This window comes from Canis aureus, chromosome 28 (genome assembly GCF_053574225.1).
Source record: "Canis aureus isolate CA01 chromosome 28, VMU_Caureus_v.1.0, whole genome shotgun sequence".
Classification (NCBI taxonomy): domain Eukaryota; kingdom Metazoa; phylum Chordata; class Mammalia; order Carnivora; family Canidae; genus Canis; species Canis aureus.
In genome coordinates, this window is record NC_135638.1 from 1107567 (window position 1) to 1126875 (window position 19309).

The 19309-nt window shown below is 45.6% G+C and overlaps 2 protein-coding genes across 11 annotated transcripts in view; one reads left to right on the forward strand and one right to left on the reverse strand.

The window, feature by feature from the left end:
- PTDSS1 (phosphatidylserine synthase 1) overlaps window positions 1-19309 on the reverse strand; it is a 76014-nt gene that overhangs the window by 53767 nt on the left and 2938 nt on the right. The window contains exons 1-2 of one of the 5 annotated variants that reach the window (XM_077876174.1): window positions 1585-1724; window positions 1039-1183 (exon numbers count right to left, since the gene is read on the reverse strand). The exons of 1 other annotated variant lie outside the window; for it this stretch is intronic. Coding sequence is in view for 2 of the 4 variants with exons in the window: in XM_077876172.1 (XP_077732298.1) it covers window positions 1585-1763 (179 nt within the window). In the remaining 2 variants the exon portion in view is untranslated. Of the gene's footprint in view, window positions 1-1038; window positions 1184-1584; window positions 1856-19309 lie in introns of those variants that run through there. 3 more of the 5 variants (XR_013366882.1, XM_077876172.1, XM_077876173.1) reach the window with 3 other exon arrangements.
- Window positions 1068-19133, forward strand: MTERF3 (mitochondrial transcription termination factor 3). 6 transcript variants are annotated; one of them, XM_077876182.1, is made up of 8 exons: window positions 1068-1127; window positions 4792-5140; window positions 6006-6158; window positions 10564-10753; window positions 14027-14174; window positions 14540-14611; window positions 15732-15893; window positions 18845-19133. In XM_077876182.1, the coding sequence occupies exons 2-8, from the start codon at window positions 4807-4809 to the stop codon at window positions 19037-19039; spliced, it is 1254 nt and encodes a 417-aa protein (XP_077732308.1). In that variant the 5' UTR covers window positions 1068-1127; window positions 4792-4806; the 3' UTR covers window positions 19040-19133. The 6 variants fall into 6 exon arrangements, with proteins under 6 accessions (XP_077732308.1, XP_077732307.1, XP_077732306.1 ...); XM_077876181.1 differs by having other exon boundaries at window positions 1074-1197; XM_077876180.1 differs by lacking the exon at window positions 1068-1127 and adding an exon at window positions 2239-2297.

A 19309-nucleotide genomic window follows, 5' to 3' on the forward strand; every position in this document is an offset into this window, starting at 1 on the left:
AATACGTTCTCGGTTGGATACCATGGAAAGGTCTAGTCATATCCACTAGAGTTAGCAGAAGACTTTACAATAATAGTTGCTGTATCCCTCAATCATTAAGATTGTTACTTATGCTTTACGGCTTTAGGTAGATTTATGCAAATAGATCAACACAAAATAAGAACCAAGAGTCAAAAGGATTGTGGAAATAAGAAAGGAGTGAGCTGTAGGAGGATATTTAAGTTCTATGAAAATCTGAAAGACTGCGGCGATTCCCAACAGAGACACCACTGGCATTGCATGTGTGCATGTGCGTGTATAGATCTTGCACATACATGTGCACACACAAACATCTGTCTAGGGGACAGTTCATTCTTTCTCAAACAGTGCTGTCCTATGTGTCATAACACACCTAGCACCTTAATCCCCACCTACTAATAACCAGAAGTTCCAATGCCTGTGGCCACTCGATACACTTCTGCACATTTTCTGCTGACCTGGAATGAGAACCATTGATTGTTGGATAAAAATACTGAGAGAAGTGACTGACGTTAATTGTGCGTTGTGAATGAGGTACTCCGCTATGTGCATTCACGCATTCGTTTATTACTCATAAACCCGTATGAGGTAAGCACGTGCTTTATCCCCATTTTACAAGTGTGGATCCTGAGGCTCAGAGAAAGGTTAAGGAGCGCGACCGTGGTGGACAACAGACACCTGAAGCCAGCAGCCTGGTTCCAAAGCTACACCTATCTGGGTTGATCTTTTAAACCGTTAAGAGTGTGGAAGGCAAACCTTTCGTTTCTTTAAAGAGGCTCTTTCGGAAAACACATATCGTTGTAAGGAGGACCCGGGTGTGCATGTCATCATGCTCCTGGGATGGAATGGCTCCCCGGGCTGGGGGTGAGGGGCCACGTGTTCAGTGAGTACAGTCCTATGATGTCGGTATCAAGAGGTGGCCTGTGCAAGTGTACATCAGGGGGGCTTGGAGCATGTGGCTAAACGTGTCGGGGTGTGTGTGTGTTTCCGGGGAGGAGAGTGTGCTGTACTGAGACTTACGTGTCTTATTTATCACTTGCAGAGCATTTACTACGCGCCAGGCGCTGCTGCAATTGCCTGATGATACATCATCTCAGCACGAACGACAGGTAGTGCGGGCCGGTGTCTGTGTAGCCACGAGCCCAAGAGGCGACAGGTGCCTGGGCTGGAAGGGGAAAGGTCAGCTTGGACGCACGTCTCCCTCATTTGCGTTGCGGTGCCGTCTGGGGCTGGGGGCAGGGCTGCGCTAGGCGGCGGGTGTGCCGGGCACAGCGGAGGTGCAGCCTGGGGAAGGCGGTGTCGTGCAACTCGCGGGTGCAGTCTGTGCACGGCCGCTGGCGCGGGGCACGCGGGGGGACCCACGGCGCGGGGTCCCGGGGCGCCTGGGCCTGGGGGAGGCGCGTGGAAGCGCCGTGGGCCGCGGGGCTTTGAGCGCGCGGCGGGACGTGCTCAGAGTGGTTGGTGCACGGGAGGTGGCGAGGGGTCCCGGGGTCCCGGGGTCCCGGGGTCCCGGGGCTGGGGGCGCCCCGTGGTGACCCGCCCCCGCCCGCGGCGCGCCCCGCTCACCGCGTGAAGGCGAAGTACATGAGGCTGACGATGGTGAAGCTGAGCAGGGTGATGGTGTGCGGCCGGTAGAAGAAGTCGATGGTGATGTCCTCCACCTGCTGCTCGTTGATCATCCGGAAATGCATCTTGTAGTTCACGTCGTCTTTGCTCAGGGTCCGGCTCCCCACGCACGACGCCATGGCGCGCCTCCCCGTCCTGCGGCGGCGTTGGCGGCGTTGGCGGCGTTGGCGGCGGCCCCGGGCCCTGGAGGCCGCGACCCCGGGGCGGGCGGGCGGACGGCGGGCGGGCGGCGGGGCCGGGACTGGCGCCGAGCGGGGGCCGGCGGCCGGGAGGGACGCGCGCGGGAGGGCGGGGTCGGGGCGCCGCCAACGCGGCCTCGGGCGGGGGGCGCCGCCGGCAGGGCCCCCGCTGCCGCCCCGCCAGCCGCATCGCCCGCGCCCCGCCGTGGCCGCCCCAACGCAGGCGCCGGGCGCCGGGGGGCAGCGAGCGGGGCGGGGGCAGCGGCGGGCGCGGGCCGCCTCCTCCCGCCGCGCGCCGCCCGCCCCCCCCCCGCGCGGCCTCGCGGATGGTCTCGCCCACTCCGGCCGCAGCGCGCGGGGGCGGGGCCTCGGAGGGGCGGCGGGGCGGGGCCTCGGAGGGGCGGGGCCTCGGGGGCGGGGCCTCGGGGGGCGGGGCCGGGCACGCTAGCGCGACCCGGAGCGGGGCCGCCACAGGTAGGTAGAGCGCGGTGGGGGCGGGGGCCGCCCGGGGGCTCGGGCCCGTCCCGGTTTCTTTCCTCCGACCGGCGAGGCGGGGCTTGCAGCGGCGCGGCGGAGGGAGGCGGGGGCGGGCTTCCTGCGGAAGTTCCCGCGGCGGGCGGCGGGCGGCGGGCGGCGGGCGCGGGGGCCTGCGGGGGCCTGCGGGGGCCTGCGGGGTCCCGGGCCGGCGAGGCGACCACCGTCCTGCCCGCTCCCGCTGCACCGGGTCAGCCGCCGCCCGACCCCGCCCCGCCCCGCCCCGCCCCGCCCGCCTCCCCTCGCCCGCGTGGCCGCGGCCTAGACCGGCGATCTGGTGTCCTTCCTGGCCGCGGGGCCATTTGCAGCCAGCGCACGCTGCCGCCGGCGAGTCTCGGGGCCCGGGGCGGGGGTCGCGGGGGGCCGGGGCGACCCAGGCCGGGGGGTGACGTAGGCAGGGGGCTGTGACGTAGACGCGGTGACCCAGGCCCGGGGCGGGGCGGGGAGCACACCCAGCAACGAAGCGATGATGCGGCGGGATCCGGGCAGGAGAAGCACGTGAAGCACTTTTTTAAAGAAATAGTTTATTTATTGATTCCTGAGACGCAGAAAGGGAGAGAGGCCGAGACCCAGGCCGAGGGGGAAGCGGGCTCCTGCGGGGAGCCGGACGGGGACTCGGTCCCGGGACCCGGGGTCACGGCCTGGGCCGACGGCGACACTAACCGCTGAGCCACCGGGCTGCCCCCGCGAAGGCCTTTCGCTGAACGCGGGCGGGATGCGGGCGGGATGCGGGGCCCCTTGCGGGCGGACGGGAGGCGTACTAAGCGGAGCCGGCCAGGCTTCGCCGCCCGTGGAGGATTCCCGAAGTCTGCTCTGACACCTGCGGAGTCCAGTGTTTTACAGGCACAGGGACAAGGACTCGCGGCTGCGCCCAGGGCCTAGGTGGCCGCGCCCCACCACGGCCGTTGTCCGCCGCCCCCGGGGGTCGCCCAGGCCGCGCTCCGAGGCCCCCGCGCTTCCACTTTCCTCCCTTCGACTTTGCAGAGACGGGATGTCGCGGGCTTGCGGGAAAGGCCCACGCCTGGCTGCCATCTCCTGCCAGGATTCAGCGAGAAGCACCTACCCCAAGAGGCTGTTGTGCAGACTTCCTTCCTTTCTAAAATCACTCCAGAGTGACAGTGAGACTTTGACTTTCAGGAATCTTTCTGGAGACTTCCCTAAATTCCGAATCTCCAGGAAGACAGACCTTCGGTTATCCGCTCTAATTCTGAGCGTAAAACAAGCTGAATTCCAATAAGCAGAAAAACAGATCAAAACGTTGTATGCTACAATTAATTCAGCAGCAAATACTTCCTTCGTATTTGGATGTATAGTCAACGATGATAAAAACGGCCAACATGTGTTGAGCATTTTCCATAGGCCGGACTCCATGCTATGTTTTATGTGGATTATCTTATTTATCGTAACATAAAATTGTAACATCAAATCCACTCTCCTAATTAAGCTAAATATAAAATCTCTTCATAATCCTGGAGCTTAACGTCATAACAGCCTTTCCTTATAAGAATCTTTTTAAAAAACTGCATTTTTGGCCAGACATTTATGTATTCGTTGCTCGTTGCTTATGTATTTCTGTCATTTCATTTTGCTTGCTAGTTTTGACCTTTTGTTTTTGAAGGCTTTTCTTTTTCTTTTTTTTCTACAGCCAAAAACAGAATTTGACAAAATTGGTTTTGTTAATTCCCTTTTGAGGAACAGCTTTATCCAAAATAATCAACAGTTCAGCCCAGAGGATTAACCAAGAAACAGTCTTCTAGATAACAGTGATAATACCTAGGACACTGATTATTTAGGACAAAGTAGAATTATTTATTTCATGAGTAATGTATAAACAAAATGCATTTGGATAATTCAGTGTCTTCATCAACAATCTGTTTCTTAAATGCTGTTCAAACCAAAAATTTTTTTTAAGATTTTATTTACTCATGAGAGACAGAGAGAGGCAGAGAGAGAAGCAGGCTTCATGCGGGGAGCCCGAATGTGCGACTCGATCGCAGGACCCCCAGGTCACCCCCGGGGCCCAAGGCAGGCGCTGAACCACTGAGCCACCCAGACACCCCCCCTTCAAACCAAATTTTAAGAACACTTAATTGCATCCCCTTACTTCCTTTAAATATTAAATTTAACAGGGATTATTGGGTTCAGCTATAGTTTAAACATTTACAAGTTTTAGTGATTCTGCTTTAAATTATAAAGAAATCTTTATCTTTCTAGTTTAGAAGTTCCTGTCTTTTGGTTTGTAACTGGGACTGCCTTGTTTTTGGTTTTTTTCCTGTGCTTAAAAAGCATTCGATTATTCTAATCCTCTAAATTTACTAAACATCTTTTAATTGGAAAAAAAAAGATTTTCCAGTTTATCATTTTGTTGTTTGAATACTGTTCTAAACATTTAAGTAAGTTTCTCTTCGTTGATGGTTATGTATTTCCTTTATAGGCTACTTTAAGAAAAATGGCTTTGTCAGCCCGACAGATACCCAGATGGTTCAATTCAGTTAAATTGAGTAGCTTCCTTACAGCTATGCAACTGGGAAAACGTTTTCCGAGAGCAGGAAAAACATTGTTGCATGGCGTTTCTGCTCAGCCACAGATGTCCTCTGGCAATTGCTTTCTCCAGTGGGGATTTAAGGCTTACAGGACTTCCTCCTTACGGAATAGTTCCCAGTCGGCCAACCCAAGTAGGCAGGAGATTGGTTCTGCCCAAAGTACTCTGCTTCCTTCTGTGAATGAACAGACACCGAAGACACAAAAGATACCCAGCCTTGATTCTGAGCTGCCTCTAGAAGGTAATTCTGAACTTCCAGAAAAGTCCCCTTTGGAACAAGTTAACTCTTAATAGTGTGTTAGCCCATTTCAAGGCATACTTTGTACCAGGCTAGTAAGAGAACAATGCCAGTTCTATCCACTTATTTGAGAAAAAAAAAGTTTATAGATTAATGTCTATAATATTTTGTTACAGATGTATGTGTAAGAGTTGCTTTCTTAATACTTTATTACTTAGATTCTCTATAAAAAAAATTTTCAGGTGGTAATTTAGGTTTCTTTAGGGTCTAATTTATCCTAATACTGTATTCCTGATGAGGATATAATTGTATCCAAGTAAAAGTCGTCATTTTTGAGCATACAGTCCTATGAATTTTGCCAAACCTGTCTGGTAGTGTGACAGCCTCCACAATCAGCAAACCAAAAAGAACACAAATAGAACATCCCAAAAAGCTTGAGAGTAACTTGGAGGAGAGGGCATTGCACTGAAAGACGTTTCAGGGTGTAATGACTTTAACCCATACAAACCTGGCTGGTAGAATATGTTGTCTTTTGGGCCAGTTTAAGAAGCTACAGTAGAATCTGTCTCAAAACGTACTTGAAGGTGAGTTGATCTTTAGCATTCTTACCTGATGGTGGAGAGGGATTTTGTGTAGGACCTGCTCCTGACGAGGGGAAACCTACCACCGGATTTCTAACCTTGGAGCAACAGTGGTTGATTTCTCTAGAGTCGTAACCTTACCTCTCAGAAGGCAGATGTTAAACTTGTCAGACATGTAATTCTAAAGTGACCCCAAGATTTAAGGAGAGGCGAGCTCGGGAAGAGGCGTCGCGGTAGGGCGGGCTGGGAGCTGACGGCCTCTGTCTTTCCGCCCGGTGCCTGCCCAGCTCTGGACGACCTGCCCTCCCTGGCTCCCCTGCAGCCCGTCTCCGAGGAGGAGGCCATTCAGATCATCGCAGACCCTCCGTTGCCCCCAGACACGTTCACCCTCCGAGACTACGTGGATCATTCCGAGACTCTGCAGAAATTAGTGCATTTAGGTGAGTCTGAACCGCCTATGGGTGCTCGAGTGTATTCTTCTTTGTTTTTTTGCCTCACTTTGTTCAAATCAGCATTTGTAGTTTTTATCAAGATGAACAGAAGTCACATAGTGGGAAGAGGCCTCTCGTGAAAAACCATACTCTCCTTCCTCCTTCCTGACCTCCACGCCGTTCCCGCGGGCAGCTCTCAACTTTTACGCTCCTCGGGTCTGTAGTTAACCCTGTTTATGTAACTGTTCGTAGTGCCCTTGCTTCGTTCATGGGTTTTAGACCTTAGCTGACCTCTCGTAGGTAGACATGTACTTTTCCCCTCTTCAACTTGCCCACTATAGTTATGGTAACAATTTCTAGATGGATCATCAGCCAGCCTTATATTATGACTATAAATACTGTTTGCTGCTGTTCTCTGGCATTGTTTTCCTTCCCTGTACAACGTTTCATTTTTCCATAGTCGCTAATAATTCTTGTTTTTCCTTTGATTCATTTTCTTTATTTCTAGGGCCAAATTTTCCCACACTTCCAATAGCCTGCCTGTCAGGACAGATTTTCCTGCAGTAAGCCCTACCAGATGAGGAACTCCTTCCTCCCCACCCCATCTGCCCCCCACCATTCCTCCTGGAGCCCACTGACCCCCTAACATGGATGGGCTCTTCTGTCCAGGCCCGCTCCGTGACTGCTTGAGCCTGTGGGCTGGGGGGGACGCGTGGGTCCGGGTGGCTGAAGGCAGCCAAGCCATCTCACCATCTCACTGCAGACCTGTACTCAGTCCTCTCCTGTTCCGTCCAGCACCTCACTGCAGCCTCTGGCACGCTTCCAACTTCTCTGACCTCCTTTCTCCCTGGGGACTGAAGGGACGGGGTAGGTAAGGGATTCTCTCTCAAATTCATCTGCTCCTCTCAGTCTCCAGGCACTGCTTCACTGTAGGCTCTCATTTTTCACTGGACGGTTAGGAGCTTCCAAACCTGACAGTCGTCTTGCCAGCAACATTGTCCAGATGATCTCTGGAATATTAGTTCTCTTTCTAAAATGCCGGGCTGACCCTGTCAGTGACCTCCTGGAAATCCTTCAGAGCCTTCCCGGGATGTCACAGCTCTATCTAGTCTGGCCCCTGCTTCCCTTTTCAACCTCACTGCTTGCCCCTTCCCTCCTTTTTCCAGCTCTGACAACTGGAAGACTTAGTTCCAGCAACTTCTGAGATGTCCTCGGTGACCCTCCTCTGGGCCTCACATCACCCCGGGCTCAGTTCCGTTCTAGCCCTAATAACAGTACTACAGTTGTTTACTGACCTGCTCCTGCGCGAGTTGCCCGGATGTGCAGGGAATGGCCTTTGTCTTCAGAGGCATCTAAATATACTAAGGAATAACTGGGCTGCAAGGACGAAAGGTCCAGTGGGAAGTGCCACATAAGACAAAGTGTTCTGTGGTTTCAAAGTGGAGAGAAAGATGACATCTGCTGCAAAGGGAGAGGCAGTCCCCTGCCTTCTGCAGCAGCTTCCCCCAGCCTTAGGATAGGTGCTGTGGCCAGTACAAGATAAATAGAAGACGTGGCCCCTGCCTTGAAATAATTTCCAGCATACTTGAGGGTTTGGGAATATGTTTCAGCCACTCCTTCATCTGTATGTTGACACGTCACCGGCACATCTGGGAAGTCACTTAAGTGACAGTACGTTGGAGGAGCCCTGGTTGTGTTGGCAGGGAGTAGTTGTGAGGACCCCAGTGTCCTGCTGCCTGTCTGCTTCTCAGATGTCTTTTCTGCCTTTGTCTGCCTCCCCTGTATCCCAGGAGGCCAGCCTCTATGCACCAGAGCTCCCTTGCCAGCTGGCCTCTGGGCAGCTTCGGCCAGGGGGAGGCCCTTGCAGGACGGGAGTGAGGGCAGGTGGGAGTATTTATTCCCCTGTTCCCTCCCTGCTTTGGGTCCTGTCACTGCCTGGCTCCATGCTCCATGACAACGGCTCCCACTGAGCAGCCCTTTCCTAATGGCTTGCAGGCCCCCTGGGCTCGGGTAATACTTTGTGCTCCCTGCCTCTGGAGCACCAGGGGTGCCCTTGTTCGTTCCCACGACTCTCACTGACTGTGTCGAGTCCCTTCGTTAGAGTTCTCTTTGTTCGCACAGTCCGGGGCGGAATCTGTCGCCCGCCAGACCTTGATCGATACACGAAATAAGTGTGACCACAAGCGAACACCGTGGTAATAATTGTAGTTAAGCGATAAAAGCAACTTAGACTGCGGTCACCCAGAAGTTAGAGGCTTGTATTACTCGTTGTTTAATATCCCCAGAGCTTGACAGAAGTGCCTGGTCCATAGTAGGAATTCCGTGACTATTTTTTCAAGTTAATGAAATCTTGAGGAAGCCCATGTGATTTGTGCTGACAGCAGTGTGCTCTCCTGATGAGATTCTGTTCTCCTATTGCTGTTAAAAAGCAGCTTTTCAGGATTTCTGTTTGAGCACAGTCAGGGTGTGACGGCTCATGCTGAGCAAGGCACTTCAGCACATGTCAGCTGTAATAGTAAGTTAAGTTTGAAGTCTGAACCCTTTATGTTATTTTTAAAGCACCCCTTCCCACATTTATCACAGATTCTTGGAACTAGTTTCTGTCTTTATTTATCTATCCATCCAATAATTTGACTTGTTATTAATATTATTTTTAAACTATAACAGAATTCCATCTCCTTGTGAATAATGCAAGTGTTAAAAGAGAAAGAACTCTCACCTTCTTTTCATACCCGTTTCCACTTTCCAAAGGTAACCCTGTCACCAGTCTGTTGAATAGCTTTCCCCACCTTTTTCTGTGCAAATATATTTATTATAGAAAGCCGTACCTGGGTTTTATATTTTTATGTACTAAAGCTTAATATTTTTAACACTGTTTGTTTTCTTCCAGTAGTTTTAGAGTTAGTACATAGTTAGATTCTTAATCTTTCTGAAAATTTTCTATCAGATACGGAAGGATTTTATTCTTTGGTTTAAGTATAATTGACATTATATAGTTTCAGATACACAACATAATGATTCAGTAGTTCTGTGCATTACATCATGCTCACCATGGTAAGTGTAGTAATGGAAACATTTATTTTTCAAATGTATAGGTAGTGGTCCCATTATGTCGTGATGAATCGTACATCTTTTCACCATTAATTAGAAGTGCCATTATTATCATATGCTAATTTTTTTATTTTATTTACTTGATCCTGGATCTGTTTCGAGTCTCCATTCTGTATGTGTGTTTGTGTAATCTGTTTTTCTGTTCACGATCATCTTATATCAATGCCTGTTTAATATCAAGAAATTTGGGTTTAGAATTATGTTTGGATCTAATAATATATGAAATTATAATTTATTTTTCTGGTTGTGTATACCGTTAAAGGATGTTTTTATTTCATTGCTCTTATATTTAAGACTTTAAAGTTGCATCCGGAAATCAGTTTGAGAGTTATTTTGCACCTGAAGAAATATTTTTAAGACTATAAAATTTAAGTCAAACCTTAAGGTTTTACATTATCTTCAAATGTTTACTCTAAAGGTAAGGAATAGCCCTTTCCTGTTCATGGTTTTTCTTTTAATCAGATAAAAGAGGAAAAAAAATGAGAGAATAAAATGCGCAGTTTTAATGAGAATTTTTAATTACAGGTTACTTTGTTTCCATGCCTAGTTAACATTGCCATCTAATTATATCCACAACCAGAGTATACTTTTACAACTTGCTTTCTCCCGTGCCTTGTCTCACGTTCTTAGACTGCCTGAGATTATAAGGATATCTGAAGGTTAAAGACTGTAAACTTTCTTCTCTGTTGTCTATTTGAGGGCTGTATATGCTCACCTGTTCTCACACAGGATTTCTTGAGCTCCTTCAAGGTACGTGTCTCCATGCTGAAGACCCGGAGATTATAGTGAGAAGACATAGAGTTATTTTTATTCCCCCACCTGGAGGGGATCAGAAGCATATTTTGAAAATAATCCTTATAACTAAGGAAATGACAGACATCAAAGAAAGTAACTATTCAAAGGGTTTGTTACACGGCAGAATTACGAGTTAAGCAATTACTGTGGAGATCACTAGGGGCTCATAAGCATCCTTCAAACAATATTCAAGAAACCATGGATTAAGATGATGATCCTAGCTAGGGCAGTATGACTCAGTGAATTTGTTCTGGGTAGGAATTTAGCCCCAAGTGCACTGTTTTCCTTTATATGTGACTTTGAAATAAGTACTACGTCTTCATTTTCATTTAATTTTGTTTCTGCAACCAGTTTAGTTTAAATATATTTAGAAATTTCTAATGGCCTATCTCAGTTCTCTTTTGGACAGATTGTTGATCTTCATCTGTAATTCCTTGTGTTTTTATGTATGATGTTTAATGACCTAGCCAAATAGTCATCTTCAAACAGTATGTGTAATTTATTATAGGAGTGGATCTCTCAAAGATAGAAAAACATCCAGAAGCAGCCAACCTCCTTCTGAGACTGGATTTTGAAAAAGACATTAAGCAAATACTCATGTTTCTTAAAGATTTGGGTATAGAAGATAACCAGCTGGGACCATACCTGACTAAAAACTACGCTATTTTCTCTGAAGACCTTGAAAATCTTAAGACCAGGTGGGGCTTTTACAATGATTTTTGCATAACCCAAGAAGTGGTTATGAAGGAAATGTGTCTGTAAGTTATTTTTAAGACTCAGCTGCCTAATGATCAGCTGATAATGAACATGAATGTTAATTTTTTTGTTACGGACTTTCTTTGATCAAGGTTAAGTATCTAAAATAGTTCTTTTGTTCAACTTCTCATTTTTATGTGTTCAATTTATTGCTGAGTCAATACTTAACTGTTTCTCTTCAGAAACCAGAATAAAAAAAAAATCTTTAAGCCATTAACAAATGGCTAAATGGCTGAGAGTGCACTTAGAGTTATGAAAGTCTGAACTTTTGTGGATTGTTTTAATTTTCTGGGCAACTTTTGACATCCTCTTGGCACATTGTTGTATAATTTGCTTACTCACTTCCGTAAGTTGGCTATTTTGGTGGTTTCTTTTTTTCTTCTTTACAAAGCACTTCCATAAACCTCTTTATATTCATTCAGCATTTAAAGAATTGATTAGATCTGTGAGAATCGATACAGGGAGATGAGATAGCATTGATCTGTGAGATAGCAGTCCTGCTAGGCTTTAGGACCGTCCCTAAGTTCACCTTTTGAAGTGATCATCCTTCCTACTTCTCACCTAAGTCAGTTCTTCCCTGTATTCCCAGATTTACTGAGTAGGATCACTGCTCATCTTGTTGCCCAAGTCAGAAATATTGCTATTAACTTTGGCTTCTCTTCTTTATCTTACTTTTTAAAAAATATTTTAGTTATTTGAGAGAGAGATAGCATGCACAAGCAGGGGGAAGGGCAAAGGGAGCAGGAAGCCTGACGGGGGTCTTGATCCCAGGACCTTGAGATCATGACCTGAGTGGAAGGCAGACCCTTAAGCAACTGAGCCACACAGGCACCTCGGCTCCTCTTCGCTTACTCTCCACGTTAATATATCACCTACCAATTCTGTTTTTATCTCTTAAATCAGTTAACTCATTTCTCTTAATCTTCACTGTGAAGATCACCTCGGGTTCCCATTTCACATGAAGATTGCTGTAAGTCTCCTTACTGGCTGCCTCTGGTCTTCACCCCCAGGTTATCCTCCCACTGATGGTGAGCCTCACTGCATTTCAGAGAACTGTGCAGTTCCTTGAACCATCAGAGTCCAATGCCTTGTCTCTAAGTTAGGAAAAGGTTCCCTAACATTGAACAAGTTGAGCTCCTATATACACAAGGCACTAAGTTAGACTTGAGCCACAAAAGATATACACGCGTCTCTCTTCATGGGACTTACATTCTGGTATAATATAGACAAACTGTTACAGGGGAGAGGAGGAGTGATTCTAGGAGACTCGGTCTGACATAACCAGCTCTGCTGCTGCTGACTGCCTGGAACATAATTGCTATATGTTTCTAGAAATGCAATTGCTAGGTGAAAAGGTATGTACATTTTGTCCTTGGTAGGGTGGTTTTCCACTTTAGACTCCCACTGTCATACGGAAGTGCCAGTTTCCCTCTTACCCTCACTAATACAGGGTCATCAAACTTCACGGTTTCAGTTCATTTTATAGATTAAAACCATGCCTCGCTGTTGTTTCAGAAATGTGTGGAGGATCTTTTCCTATGTTGAATTTCTATTTACATCGCCTCTTCTATAAATCACATATATCCTCTGCCATTTTAAAATGAAGTATTTTTCTTTTGTAAGCATTCTTCTATATTTTAACAAAATTAGTTATTTCTCTGTGACATGTTTTAATACTTGCCACTTTGATTTTGTCAATAGTTAGGGGGATTCCCTTGCATTTTAAATTTTTATATAGTTAAATTTATCAGTTTTTTTCTCTCGTGTCGTCTGAGTTCCCTTAAAGGAATAGGAGTCACTTATAAAACATTAGCTCTGATGGTATACAGTATAGAAGTATCATAGGCATTTTGTTTTTTTCTGGTGAGAATTAAGCAAGATAATGTTCTGGTATGCTGTAAACATTTAATATGTTTATGCCTTTTACTATATTTATAAACAGCTTTTAAGAATCAGTAATGTTATTTCATAGTCAAACCTTCTTTATTTTACCACCTTATTTTGGTTCCCAGAAACTTAGGAAATTTCTTAGCTGTTAACAAAATGCAATGGAAATCACAGGAAATTTTTTTTTTGTACTTTTTTATTGGATTTCGATTTGCCAACATATAGTATAACACCCAGTGCTCATCCCATCCACTGCCCCCCTCAGTGCCTGTCACCCAGTCACCCCATTCCCCCCCACCTCCCTTTCCACTCCCCCTTGTTCATTTCCCAGAGTTAAGAGTCTCTCACATTCCATCACCCTCTCTGATACTTCCCACTCATTTTCTCTCCTTTCCCTTTTAATTCCTTTCACTATTTCTTATATTCCCCGTATGAGTGAAACCGTATGATGATTGTCCTTCTCCGACTGACTCACTTCACTCAGCATCATACGCTCCAGGTCCATCCACGTCGAAGCAAATGGTGGGTATTTGTCGTTTCTAACGGCTGAGGAATATCCCATTGTCTACATAAACCACATCTTCTTTATCCATCATCTGTCGATGGACACCGAGGCTCCTTCCACAGTTTGGCTATTGTGGACATTGCTGCTAGAAACATCGGGGTGCAGGTGTCCCGGCATTTCACTGCATCTGTATCTTTGGGGTAAATCCCCAGCAGTGCAATGGCTGGGTCATAGGGCAGCTCTGTTTTTAACTCTTTGAGGAACCTCCACACAGTTTTCCAGAGGGGCTGCACCAGGTCACGTTCCCACCAACAGTGCAAGAGGGTTCCCCTTTCTCCACATCCTCTCCAACAGTTGTGGTTTCCTGTCTTGTTGATTTTCCCCATTCTCACTGGTGTGAGGTGGGATCTCACAGTAAAAATTAACTTTTGAAAATACATCCTCAGTAAATTTGCTAAACTAAAAAATTTCCTCTTTCAATTTCCACCATGATTGAGGGTCTTTGGAATCTCTTAATTTAATTTATGGATTTTCTGTTCTTAGCAAAAAAAATTCTTAAATAGAAGCTATTTAATTTTTTTTTACCAAGTAATAAGTCAGATTAACTAAAAAGAGAATCTATTAGATTAGAAAATTATTTGGTTTCCAAGTATAAATGGGAAACCATTCTAGAATTGGATGGGTGCTTGTTTTGCTTTAACCATATCTGAGCCATTATCATGGAATGTTTTTTATCTCTTGTTTGTTACTGTGGAAAGTAGCATGACATTAGTAAATGTTAATTATAGGTACCGTGTATTTTTTTTTTTGTTTGTTTCTCTAGAGTGGCTTATCTACAATCAAAAAATTTCAGTAAGGCACAGATTGCACAGATGGTCAGAAATGCGCCGTTTTTGCTGAGTTTTTCAGTGGAAAGATTGGATAACAGATTGGGATTTTTTCAGAAAGAACTTGAACTCAGCGTGAAGAAGGTAAAGAAAAGAGAATTTGTCTATTTCCATGTGAGCTACATTTAGTAACTTAAATCTCACGTTTCTCACAGATGCCTGGCACATATAAATGCCAGGTATTTTTGTACAAGAATGAATTACTCTACTGGTTAAATATATAGCTGTATCATTTTATAATATTCCATCAACTTGGTGCCTTAAATTTTATTTCCAGTATTTGTTTTTTTTCTCAAACAGTATTAAGTTTATGTATTTTCCGGGTTCCTAGCATTTTTTCTGATTGGCTCATATTTTAAATTTTCGTTTTGTGTCCCTAGCAATGCCTTGTTTTCCCGAACTAGTTGGATGTGCATGTATAGTAATAACGGATTGTTTTATAACTGTAGACTAGAGATCTGGTGGTTCGTCTCCCAAGGCTACTAACTGGAAGCCTGGAGCCCGTGAAAGAAAACATGAAGGTAGGTCGACTTTAAGCTTTTCAGAAATCAGCTTCTTTCTCTACGTGCTTAAGAGGAGGATGGAATTCGCTCTGTCATCTTAAAACTAGATTGTGAAAGAAGTCATTTCTTAAAAAAAAAAAAAAAAAGTCATTTCTAAAAAGATGGACAAAGAAATGATACAATAAATACCTAGCAGGCAGTTTTAGTTAATAATACATTCACATTTCCCAGGTGTCACAGGCGTGAATCACCTTGCAGACGCTGATACCAGTAATCCCAGAGCAGTGCATTAGGGGGCCGGGTGATACCGGGAAACCGCGCCTGTTGCCCAGTCTGAGACCCCAGGTTTATGTCACCTCGGCGGGAGAGGAGTCTTGGAGGCTGGATCCAAAAGACATTGGTGAAGAGACCAGTGGCAGCATGTTGCTCTCCTCAGACTGCCCACTGGCAGCTCTGACTCTGTCACAGGATATACCAGACGCTCCAAGACAACAAGGCCGCGGAGTAGTTAGTATACAAAGCTGTAGGAGTATTTAAAATTTAAAAACCTACAGTGTTCCATGTCCAATTGTTGAAATATTATTGAGCAGCTGCCCATGTGCTGTGCTGGGGTGACAGTCCCTGCTCTCATGGGGCTTAGGACCCAGTAGGGGCAGCGCATGCAGAGTAGTAAGAGCAGCGGGTTGCTCGGGGAGCGGAGGACCTAACACACGTTCGGGTAGTTAGTTTTATCATCTGTGACATTTTGGCATGTAGTTTCTCCAGATAACATGTAAATGAGTGTGATTGGGAGTGGAGACTCAAAAAAACACTTTGAAATCTTAACAGCTGGTCTGTGGTGGAGGGCCTGTTACAGCCAGCCTGACCAGGCTTTCCACATCCACCATCCTTGTGTCTCATCCTGACGACCGCTCCTGTTGGTGATCTTGGTGATAATCCCCAGGCTGTGAGCAGTTCCTCTCAGGAGAGGGGCTTGAAATTCAGGTTACCCCAGGAGCAGGAAGCCACGGACCCTGGCACAGCTGTCCCCAGATTCTGGTGTCCTCGTTTCAAATTTTAAAGAAATCAGTGTGTCCTCTGGCATATTACCAAGATGACTGTTTCCATTCCTGATGCAAGCAACTCTACTTTCTTTTAGGTTTATCGTCTTGAACTAGGTTTTAAACATAATGAAATTCAACATATGATCACCAGAGTCCCCAAGATGTTAACTGCAAATAAAAGGAAACTTACTGAGACTTTCGACTACGTGCACAATGTGATGAACATTCCCCACCACCTCATTGTCAGGTTCCCCCAGGTAAGGAGCACACAGCCCTCTCAGAGCTGTCATCGCCCTTCACCCAGAACTGTTCTCTGGGTGTTCTGCAAAAATTATTTGCTGTTTGGGAAGGAATTAGACCAATACTGGTTCTGAGATTGACACTGGTAGTAAGGTCATATTTCTATTGCCCATCTTGTAAATCAACAACATACCTAGCACATGGAGTTGAGGGAACACTTGTGAAAAGTATACAACTTCTAGGCACACATGTCCATCTCCGGAGGAGACATAGGGACGAATCTGTTTCCCTAGAGTTGTTACCTACTGCTCATCCTGCCTTTTGGAATCTTTTTTTTTTTTTTTTGCCTCTTGGAATCTAACACATTCCCAAGTGTGTTTTTTCCCATTTAAATTGGGAATAAGATCACTTCCCCGAAGGGTCCTTTCAGTTCTACGTGTACTTTTTATTCAGTCTATCTTAATCCGTCAGTTAGGGGCACCTGGGTGGCTCAGTTGGTTAAAGTGTCCCACTTTTAGTTTCAGCTCAGGCCATCATCTCATGAATTCTGGAATCGAGCCCCACGTTGGGCTCTGCGGTCAGTGGAGAGCCTACTTGGGATTCTCTCCTTCTCCCTGCCCCCCGTCGAGGGTGTGTGCGCGCATATGCGTGCGCGATCTCTCTTTCTCTCCCTCTCCCCCCCTCAAATAAATAAATAAACCTTTGTAAATAAATAAATAGATCCATTAGTTAATAAGCCATATTTTAATCATCTCCTACCGAAGTATAAAACAGTTGTAGTTTACCGTTGTGCCAAAGCCATTTTTATATTTTCCAAGCTAATCAGACGTCCCTGTTCTTTAGCAAGTGACATTGTCTGCTTGTTCACAAGAATGTTAACTCTCCGAGGGCAGAGATCCTGTCTGATTTATACACTGCCGGATTTCCAGCGTCTGGAACTACACCAGGACTTTTAGTAGGCACTGGATAAATATTTGCTGAACCAATGAATGACTGAATTAAATCAAAGTCATCCTTTCCTTTTTGCCATGTGACTAGACCCTCTGTATTCACTGGATAAATGAAGGTTGAAATTCATTAAAGTGACCTCCCTACTCTGTTTGCTACACGTGTTCTTGATATAAAAATAGGCGGAGGAAATAGGACTTTCATAGAACTCAAAACTAGATTGCATTTGGTATAATTCCTTCACAAACAGCAATGTTTATTTACCTATCATACTTCGCTACGAATGAGCCCTTAATAGAGAATTTTTGTTTCATTAACTGTATATGTATTCATTATTAAAAATGCAGTGCTACAAACTTGGCTTATTGGAACAATCATAAAGTAAGTGGTCTTCAAGTAAAACGCAAAAACGATTAGTTTTCCCCTGGGCTGTTAGGTAATTAATAATAATTAATAACCGGATTTGGGGATACAAAAATCAATCAGACATGATCTGTATTCTTGTAGAATCTGTAATCTCGTGTGGAAGACAAGTTCCTAACATGTAATTGACTTACACAGTGTTAGAGTCTTAACCAGGTACCTTATATAGAACTGTTAATTTAGAAGAGGTAGGAAAATCCTAGAAATAATGAGAGCTACTGAGTGCTCACTGTGTGCCAGCTGTCTTCACTGCTTTACTTGTATTCATTCATTTAATCCTCACAGCCACCATCTGAGATAGGTGCTGTTGTTAGCCCTATTTCACAGGTGACAATGTAAGCATGAAAGGACCGTCCAAAGGTTACCCGGGTAACGGGACCGAGCCAAGATTAGAACTCTGGCAGTTAGGTATAAAAACATGCTCTTAACTAGGGTGCGCTACCATCTAAGACCTGGCGTTTGAGTTGTCAGTAGAATGAGTTGGGGGGGGAGGGGACCTTAGGGGGCTCGGGAGTTTAGGGGAGCCTTCAGCTTGGGACATGATCCTGGAGACCCGGGATCGAGTCCTGCGTTGGGCTCCCTGCCTGGAGCCTGCTTCTCCCTCTGCCTGTGTCTCTGCCTCTCTCTCTCTCATGAATAAGTAAATAAAGTCTTTAAAAAAAAAAAAGAACGAGTGGGGGTCGCAGAGGTGGACAGAAACTATGAACTTGACCGGATGCATCAAAATAATTTGTTTAAAAAACACAGACTTTTGGGCACCTCAAACCCTTGCTTCTGGGAAGTCCAGTTACAGAACTGGGACTTCCTTATTGAGATTCTCAGACTTGTAGGGGTCTGGGGTCTGGCTAACATTTAAAAAAAAAAAAAAAAGGAAGATACACATTAACTGACAGGACTGTGAGGGAACCGGTGGACTTGAAATCTTTGGCTGGTGCTTTAGAAACTTCGTGGTATGAAGCCAATTTTCTCTTGTAAAAAACAAGTTCTCGTTGGCCTGTTTCTGGCTCCTTTCTAAAGTTGCTGCCGCTCATGCTACTCCTTGAGTTTTAACCCCAAGACCGGCAGGACTGCTTTCCCCAGTTGCTCCCCAGAGGCTGGGTTCCTTCATTCCAACACTAAGCAGAGAGCGGGAGCAGCAGGAATTTCATAAAAGTAAGGAAGCTCCACAGATCGTGAAGCTTTTTGGTGCCAATAGACCTTGATCTCCAACTTGGGTTCTCAAACTTGGCAGTCATCAGAATCACCTGGGGGAACCGGTGGGCCCCACAAAGAGTTGCTGTTAAGTATTTTGGGGGCAGGGCCGGAGGATTTGCGGTTTTAACATCTCCTCCATCTGGATTACCCAATGTTCTTTGCCTACAGTATAGCCCTTAATTACTCTATAATTGTCCTGTTTGTTTTGAATCCCTTTTGAATCATCATTTTTTTAGCAGAAGCTATATGGTTTAAGGCCTGTGGCATTTATCGTAGTTACCGAGCATGTGTCACCACTTTATCATTGTTAGCCTAATCAAAATTTTCAGCCAAATAAATAGTTTAATAGGTCATCTTTCAGTGCACAATGTCGTTTTTAAAAACTTTTTTTTTTCTTTTTTAGGTGTTTAATACAAGGTTGTTTAAAGTCAAAGAAAGACATTTGTTTCTTACCTATTTAGGAAGAGCACAGTATGATCCAACAAAACCTAACTACATCTCTCTGGACAAATTTGTGTCTGTACCTGATGAAATATTCTGTGAGGAGATTGCCAAAGCCTCAGTACAGGACTTTGAGAAATTCTTAAAAACTCTTTAGTTTTTGATGAATGTTAAGATGTAATAATGTAAAATGAATGTATATATGAGTGAATAATACATATTTTTAAATAAATGCCTCAGGCCTCCATTAATGCTGGAAACAATTTCTTGACGCCATGAATGTGGGGACGCCTGTGGCAGATCCTTCTCACAAGTTCGAGTGACTTAATTTTTCTTCGACTCTCATTTCCTTCCTTCTTGGGGAGGACAGAACTTAAAGCACAGCAAGCCGAGGGAAGGAGACACTTCCCCATAGGCTGGCACACCG